At 42.8% G+C, this 9,155-nt stretch overlaps 1 protein-coding gene across 1 annotated transcript; it reads left to right on the forward strand.

Moving 5' to 3' along the window:
- The first annotated feature begins 942 nt into the window (after positions 1-942).
- LOC146916802 (uncharacterized) lies at positions 943-4,162 on the forward strand. The gene is made up of 5 exons (XM_085721741.1): positions 943-2,232; positions 2,494-2,676; positions 2,779-2,922; positions 3,550-3,633; positions 4,109-4,162. Exons 1-5 carry the CDS (start codon positions 943-945, stop codon positions 4,160-4,162), a joined length of 1,755 nt encoding a protein of 584 aa, XP_085577867.1.
- The last annotated feature ends 4,993 nt before the right edge of the window (positions 4,163-9,155 follow it).

Consider the following 9,155-nt stretch of genomic DNA (forward strand, 5'->3'; position numbering starts at 1 on the left):
TGAAAGAAAGGCCCATCAATCTTGCTACATCTCCTTATTTCTTTCATTACTCTAATGCTCCTACCGGGATAAGGGAAGATTTCATAGATGCTTGGTCTAAGATTCGGAAGAAAGATGTGAAGCATATGGGTGTGAGATCCGGTATTGCTCATGAGGCCTATACTCAATGAGTGATAAACCAAGCTGAGAAGATTGGCATGCCTTACCCCGCTATGAAATATGTGTCTGCATCTACTCCATCCATGCCTTTGCCTTTGCCTTTGCCTACTCAGGAGATGTATCAGGAGCATCTAGCTATGGAGAGCCGAGAGAAGCATCAGTGGAAGTCTAGATACTATGAGGCTGAGAATCTGATTGTGACTTTGGATGGGAAGGATGAGCAGAAGACTCATGAAGTCTTGACATTGAAGAGGGAGTTAGCTAAGGCTAGAAAAGAAACTGAGGAAAAGGATAGGTTGCTTATGAGGGATTCCAAGAGGGCTAGGGGTGCCCGTGACTTCTATGCCCGGTATTGCAGCTATGAGTCTGAGTCTGAGCCTGAGGATGATTCTCCTACTTCCTATGCTTGAGGATTTCTGTTTCCGGTTGTTGTTTCCAGTTGTTGTTTATGTTGTTTACATTTTAAAGTCTATCCCTTGGCTTAGCATTTCAAAGGGAATCGTCTTGTAAAACTATATGTTGGTTATTTGTTTTCCGTTTATGTTGTTTAGTAATGTTTACAAACTTCTAATTTGTCTAAAACCCTTCGATAACATAAAAAGAGTCTTTTGCATATGCATTAACACATATCATGCATCATATGCATTCATTGGTCACAAAAAAGAACTTCCCTTGTGCTCATTACCTTCTGGTTCTTCTGCCGCAGTCTGAAAGGTGGCTCGTGCTCGCAAGGTTTACCAACCAGATAGAGTTTATCAAACAAGACTACACAAGAGAAGGAATATGGCTAATGTTGAAGAAGAGAATGCTCAGCTCCGCACCGAATTAGCTGCTATGAAAGAGGACTTGGCTAAGGCTCATGACACCATGTCTGCCTTACTAGCTGCACAAGAACAACCAGCTACATTTGTCCCAGCTTCTACTGAAGGGATTCCATCTGTCCCACTCTCTACTGTAGCTTCTGATGCTCGCTTTGTTATATCCAATGGGCGTCCTTATGGACTCTCAGCTTTCTATGCTCCAAATACTGCGGCCGGTGCTTTTGGTGTTACCAATCAAGGACAGAATCCTGCAACAAACTTCGCTTCTGCAAACGCTTCCATGCCTCAAGTGACTGCTGTTGTTACCAATCCTGTCGTAGACACCGTACCTCAGGTAATTGATATTGACACTCCACGCGGACAGGACTCCGTAATGGAGGCAATGAAGGAACAATTGAAAGAGCTATCTGGAGAGCTCCATGAGGTCAAAGCTAACCGTGGGAACGGTACTTCTGCTAAGGCTCGTGATCTATGCTTGGTATCCCGATTTGAGATCCCTAAGAAGTTCAAGATGCCAGACTTTGACAAATATAATGGATCCACTTGTCCACATAGCCATGTCATTCGGTACGTCCGGAAGATGGCCAACTACGCAGACAATGATGCACTGATGATCCATTGCTTTCAGGATAGTCTGATTGATGATGCGGCAGACTGGCACACCAGCTTGAGTAAAGATAATATCCATACTTTTGAGGAACTTGATGCTGCTTTTGAAAGTCATTATGAGTTTAACACCCGCTTGAAGCCGAATAGGGATTCTCTTAAGGCTTTGTCTCAGAAGTCAGATGAAACTTTCCGTGAATATGCTCAGAGATGGAGAGGGGCAGCTGCCCATGTTTCTCCTCGGCTTGATGAGGAAGAATTGACACAGACATTCCTGAAAACTCTAAAGAAGGAATATATGGAAAGGATGATAGTCTCTGCACCAAATAACTTCTCCGACATGGTTACCATGGGGACTCGTTTAGAGGAAGCTGTCAGAGAAGGCATCGTTGTTCTTGAAAAGGGTGAATCTTCAGCTAGTGCACCGAAGAAGTACGGTAACGGCCATCATAAGAAGAAGGAATCTGAAGTAGGGATGGTATCCGGTAACCAGTCTACAGCTGTCGTTGCTCCTAATGCTGCTCAATTACCTTTACCTTATCACTACATGCAATACTCTCAACATCCTTTCTTCGCACCATTCTTCCAGCAATATCCTCTGCCACCGGGTCAGCCACCAGCACCCGTTAATGCTGTTGCTCCACAGGTACAACAACAGCCTCCTGCTCAACAGCAACATCCACAACAGCAGGGCCCTCGGCCTAGAACTTATTTTCCACCAATACCAATGCGGTATGCTGAATTACTCCCAACTTTACTTGCTAAAGGGCATTGTGTCACTAGACCAGGCAGGCCTCCGCCTAATCCACTGCCTCCCAGGTTCCGACAGGATCTTACATGTGAATTCCATCAAGGCGCTCAAGGTCATGATGTTGAGGGATGCTATGCTCTGAAATATGTTGTAAAGGATCTGATGGACAAGGGTTGGTTGACTTTTGAAAACAGTGTCCCGCACGTCCTTGATAACCCACTTCCAGATCATGGGGGTGTCAACATGATTGAGGCTTTTGAAAGAATCTGTGACTTTGATGAGGAGGAAATACCATGGGAAACCCCTGCTTTAGATGTCCGTAATGTCGTCACTCCTCTGGTACCGCTACACGTCAAACTCTGCAAAGCTTCTCTGTTTAATCATGATCATGCTTCTTGGTCAGAATGTCTTCGGAATCCTATGGGTTGTTGTATAGTGCAGGGTGACATACAGAGCTTAATGGATAATAAACACTTGATTGTCAGCGACGTTTGTATGATTGTGCCAGTGTTTCATGATTCCCCTGTCAAGAATGTGCCTCAGACTAGGAAGGTCGAACCTTTGGTGATTAGACTACCTGGCCCGGTATCCTATGCCTCTACTAAAGCCATCCCTTACAAATATAGTGCAACTATGATTGAGAATGGGGTAGAAGTGCCTTTGGTATCCCCAGCTACGGTTAGTAACATCGCCGAAGCAACTACAACTCTGAGAAGTGGAAGGGTCCGTCCACCCTTGTTCCAGAAGAAGATTGTTACACCTGCTGCCACAGTAGCCCAACCAGTTGCTCCTCCTGTTGACAAGAACTCCAGCCCATCAGGCCAATCTATTGAAGAGTCCAATCTGGATGAGATTTTGAGGCTCATCAAAAAGAGCGATTATAAGATTGTAGACCAACTGCTGCAAACTCCATCAAAGATATCCATTTTGTCTCTGCTCCTGAGCTCGGAAGCTCACAGGAAAGTGTTGATGAAAGTACTGGAACAAGCCTATGTTGATCATGAAGTTTTCGTGGATCAGTTCGATGGAATCGTGGGTAACATTACCGCTTGTAACAACCTGTGGTTTGGTGATGATGAACTCCCCGAAGCAGGGAAACACCACAACTTAGCTTTACACATCTCGGTGCACTGCAAGTCTGATATGCTATCCAATGTGTTGGTAGACACCGAATCATCTTTGAATGTAATGCCTGAGTCTACACTGAGACAGTTGAGTCATCATGGAATTTCCCTAAGGGGAAGCAGTTACTTGGTTAAGGCTTTTGACGGGTCTCGTAAGGATGTCCTTGGTGAGGTAGATCTGCCAATCACCATTGGTCCTGAGACATTCCAGATCACTTTCCAGGTCATGGATATCAATGCTTCTTATAGCTGCCTCCTTGGAAGGCCGTGGATTCACGACGCTGGGGCAGTAACTTCCACCCTACATCAAAAACTCAAGTTTGTGAGGAATGGTAAGCTTGTCACTGTACATGGTGAAGAAGCGTACCTGGTTAGCCAAGTGTCATCTTTCTCTTGTGTTGAAGCAGGGACCGCTGAAGGGACGTCATTTCAAGGATTGACTATTGAAGGTGCGGAGCCTCGAAGAGCTGGTGCTACTATGGCCTCATTGAAAGACGCCCAAAAGGCTGTTCGAGAAGGGCAAGCTGCTGGCTGGGGCAAAGTGATACAGATTCTAGAGAATAAGCACAAAGAAGGCCTTGGATTCTCCCCAACCTCAGGCGTTTCAACAGGAACCTTCTACAGTGCTGGGATTATCAATGCTATAGATGCTGCTGAAAGAAGTTATGTGCCTGCGTTTGTTGTACCAGGAGGCACTGTGAGAAATTGGGAGGCCATTGACATTCCTTTAGTCATGCATGCTTCCTTGTAATGTGTCTTGTTGCTCATGTTTTTTGTTTTCAAAATAACAGTCCTTTCGCTCTGCCCAAGGCGAAAGTGATGTCTTTGTAAGGGCATGTTTGTTTCGGCATTGCCGTTATTAATAAAAATTGTCGTTTTTTCCACGACTCTTTGTTTTTACTTTTTAGTTCCTTTTTCCTTGGAAATAATGGTAATGCTAGAAAAAACCAAAACATCTTTATTTTCTTATTAATTTCAAAAATCTGCATGGAAAAAAAAAAACTTTTCTAAAACCATCCCAATCATATTATGCAGATTGAACCATAATAAACCTGTTGAGCACGGTAACCCTACGTTTCCTCCAAATTTCGAATTCCCGGTATATGAAGCTGAAGATGAGGATGATGACGAAGAGATACCGTATGAGATCACTCGACTGCTTGAGCAAGAAAGAAGAGCCATTCAGCCTCACCAGGAAGAGATTGAGCTTATCAACCTGGGTACTGAGGAAAACAAGCGGGAGAACAAAATTGGTGCCGCACTTGAGCCAGAAGTGAAGAGGAAGGTTATTCAGCTTCTTCGTGATTATCCAGATGTCTTTGCATGGTCCTATGAAGATATACCAGGTCTAGATCCCAAGATTATGGAACACAGAATACCGACAAGACCTGAATGTCCTCTTGTCAAGCAGAAATTGAGGAGGTCTCGACCAGACATGGCTCTTAAAATCAAGGCTAAGGTACAAAAGCAAATTGATGCGGGTTTCCTCATGACGGCTGAATATCCTGAGTGGATTGCCAACATTGTTCCAGTGCCAAAGAAGGATGGAAAAGTTCGGATGTGTGTTGATTACAGAGATTTGAATAAAGCTAGTCCAAAAGACAACTTTCCATTGCCTCATATCGATTTGCTTGTTGACAGTACTGCTCAATCTAAAGTGTTCTCATTCATGGATGGTTTCTCCGGCTATAACCAGATACGGATGTCTCCTGAAGATAGAGAAAAGACGTCCTTCATCACTCCGTGGGGAACATTCTGTTATAAAGTGATGTCTTTCGGCTTGATAAATGCTGGTGCTACCTATCAAAGGGGTATGACCACTCTGTTTCATGATATGATTCACAAGGAAATTGATGTATATGTTGATGATATGATTGTGAAGTCAATTGATGAAGAGAAGCATGTTGTATATTTGAAAAAGATGTTTGAAAGATTGAGAAAGTACAAATTGCGGTTGAATCCCAACAAATGTACATTCGATGTAAGATCTGGAAAGCTGCTAGGCTTCATTGTCAGCCAAAGAGGCATTGAAGTTGATCCTGACAAAGTCCGGGCCATCAAAGAGATGTCGGCTCCTCAAACTGAAAAGCAGGTCAGAGGTTTCCTTGGACACCTGAATTACATTTCAAGATTTATATCTCACATGACTGCTACTTGTGGACCAATTTTCAAATTGCTTAGAAAGAATCAGCCTGTTGTATGGAATGAGGAATGCCAGGAAGCTTTCGATAACATTAAAGAATACCTGTTAGAACCTCCTATCCTCGTCCCACCAGTGGAAGGAAGGCCTTTAATTATGTATCTGTCAGTGTTAGATGAATCCGTGGGTTGTGTTCTCGGACAACAAGACGAGACTGGAAAGAAAGAACATGATATCTACTATCTGAGCAAGAAATTCACCGACTGTGAGACTCGGTATACAATGCTTGAAAAGACTTGTTGTGCTTTAGCTTGGGCTGCCAAACGCCTGCGTCATTATATGGTGAATCATACGACATGGTTGATATCCCGAATGGATCCAATCAAGTACATCTTTGAAAAACCTGCTGTTACTGAAAGATTGCACGTTGGCAGATGTTGTTGTCTGAATATGATATTGTGTATAAAGCTCAAAAAGCAATCAAAGGCAGTATCCTCGCTGAAAACCTTGCTTATCAACCTCTTGATGATCGCCAGCCGATTGAGTTTGAATTCCCTGATGAAGAGATCATGTATCTGAAAGCAAAAGATTGTGAAGAACCATTGATCCATGAAGGGCCAGATCCCAATAGCAAGTGGGGATTAGTCTTTGATGGTGCTGTCAATGCCTATGGTAAGGGAATTGGGGCCATTATTGTAACCCCGCAGGGGCACCACATCCCTTTTACTGCTCGAATAACTTTTGAATGCACAAACAACATGGCTGAATATGAAGCATGCATCTTGGAAATTGAAGAAGCAATTGACTTGAGAATCAAGCACCTTGACATATATGGAGACTCTGCACTTGTCATTAATTAGATAAAAGGTGAATGGGAGACTCATCATGAGAAGCTGATCCCATACCGTGACTATGCAAGACGTCTGTTGACATACTTTACAAAGGTTGAGCTGCACCACATCCTTCGGGATGAAAAGCACTGGAACGATGTTTCGGGTGAACCACTGGAACGATTTGCCCATAATCAAAGTGCAGCGTCTTGATAGACCCGCTCATGTGTTTACTATTGAAAAAGTGCATAGTCGGGCTGATGAAAATGTGAATGATGAAAAGCCTTGGTATTATGACATCAAACAGTTCTTGCAGAATCGTGAATATCCACTTGGTGCTTCTAACAAAGACAAGAAAATGTTGAGAAGACTGGCTAGTAAATTCCTTCTGGACGGAGAAATCCTATACAAGGGGAACTATGACATGGTCTTGTTGAGATGTGTTGATGAACAAGAAGCTGAGAAATTGATGCATGATGTGCATGACGGTACTTTTGGGACCCATGCTACGGGCCACACCATGTCAAGAAAGCTATTAAGAGCCGGCTATTACTGGATGACAATGGAGCATGACTGCTACAAACATGCCAAGAGATGCCACAAATACCAAATTTATGCTGACAAAATTCATGTGCCTCCACACTCCCTCAATGTTATCTCCTCCCCATGGCCTTTCTCTATGTGGGGCATTGACATGATTGGAAGAATTGAACCGAAAGCTTCTAATGGACACCGTTTCATTCTAGTGGCAATCGACTATTTCACCAAGTGGGTCGAGGCTGCTTCCTATGCAAATGTGACCAAGCAAGTGGTTGTCAAGTTTATCAAGAATAATATCATCTGTCGGTATGGTGTTCCAAACAAGATTATCACTGACAATGGTTCCAATCTAAACAATAACATGATGCAAGCTTTATGTGAAGAATTCAAGATTGAACATCACAACTCTTGTCCTTACAGACCTCAGATGAATGGTGCAGTTGAGGCCGCTAACAAGAATATCAAGAAGATTGTTCAGAAGATGGTCACTACTTACAAAGACTGGCATGAGATGCTACCTTTTGCCTTGCATGGTTATCGTACTACGGTGCACAGTTCAACTGGGGCAACTCCTTTCTCTCTTGTATATGGCATGGAAGCAGTTCTCCCTCTAGAAGTGGAGATTCCGTCTCTTCGAATGATCATGGAAGCAAAATTGACTGAAGCTGAATGGTGTCAAAGTCGGTATGATCAGTTGAATTTGATTGAAGAAAAACGCATGGATGCTATGGCTCATGGGCAGCTGTATCAAGTGTGAATGAAGGATGCTTTTGACAAGAAAGTCCGACCTCGAGAATTCAAGGAAGGCGAACTTGTATTGAAAAGGAGGATAAGCCATCAACCCGACCCAAGGGGCAAGTGGACACCTAACTACGAAGGTCCTTACGTCGTCAAGAAGGCTTTCTCTGGTGGTGCTTTGATTCTCACACACATGGATGGTGTTGAACTCCCAAATCCTCTTAATGCCGATATAGTCAAGAAATACTTTGTCTAAAAAGAAAAGAACAGCGTGGTAGGTCGAAAACCCGAAAGGGCGGCCTAGGCAAAAATGCGCTTCCCGGTGGATCGAAAACCCGAAAGGGCGATCCAGGCAAAAATTAGGGACAAGAAAAATGAATATGAAAAAGCTCGCTGAGATTGTACGCAACTCAGGCAAAAATGAGCGTCTCGATGAGCCGAAAACCCGAAAGGGCGGTTCATGCAAAAATGAGATTGATAATGAAAAACAAGTAACTATATCTGGCAAATCACCATCACCCCTTGGGGCATCTGCAACTGTCAATGATCGTCTTCATCAGAAGCTTCTGTATTTGTGAATTCAAGATTTCTATGAAATGTAGTGGTTATCGTGCTCAATGTATCACCAACCAATAAAATTACCATTTTCCAAGCTTTGTAAATCCGTGAAGTTATGCCTTTGGCTGACTTTCACTCTTATACATCAATTTGAGCCTGTGCTTTTGTTTGAAACTCTATTTCCTTTCTACTTTCAATGCTATGAACAAAATATTTTCTTTCCATTTGGTAATATCAATGTCTGAAACAAACATCCTTGAAAATTGAAAAATCTTTTTCTGTCTATTTTGAAAGCAAACCTGAGCAATAGGGTACATTTCAATGAAACATGCATGAATAAATGTCTATCAATGTCTATTTCAATACATATTACGAGCAGGTTATTCCCCAGGATGATCTGTGGTCAATGGCAAGAATGAAAAAACAGAATGAAAAGACAGAAATGAAAATGCAAACGAAAAGCTCGCTAAGTCGAAAACCCGAAAGGGCGGCTTAGACAAAAATGAGCACCCCGCTGATTGACAACCTATGAAGGAAATTCAGGCAAAAATGGGGCAATGAAAAGAACTTACTCCCGGTGAATCGAAAACCCGAAAGGGCGGTTCAGGCAAAAATGGGATTGAAAAATGAAAGAATGAAAATGATATAAAAGCATTGACCACAGATGCGAACATCCAATGTTTACTCAGCACTGACACGCCTAGCAATGGCGGCTTGTATCAAAGAATCTTTCAAGGTTCCCCCTTTGCAAGTTTTGTATATGTGATGTGATATATTGCCCTCAGCTATGGTCTTGATACGTCTCCCAACGACTGTAACGCCCTCCTTTTTATTTAATTATTTTTATTAAGTTAGAGTCTATTTATGTGATTTATTTATTTATATGAG

The sequence above is a fragment of the Medicago sativa genome, chromosome 6 (genome assembly GCF_051527215.1).
Source record: "Medicago sativa cultivar Bolivia chromosome 6, Bolivia_mono, whole genome shotgun sequence".
Classification (NCBI taxonomy): Eukaryota; Viridiplantae; Streptophyta; class Magnoliopsida; order Fabales; family Fabaceae; genus Medicago; species Medicago sativa.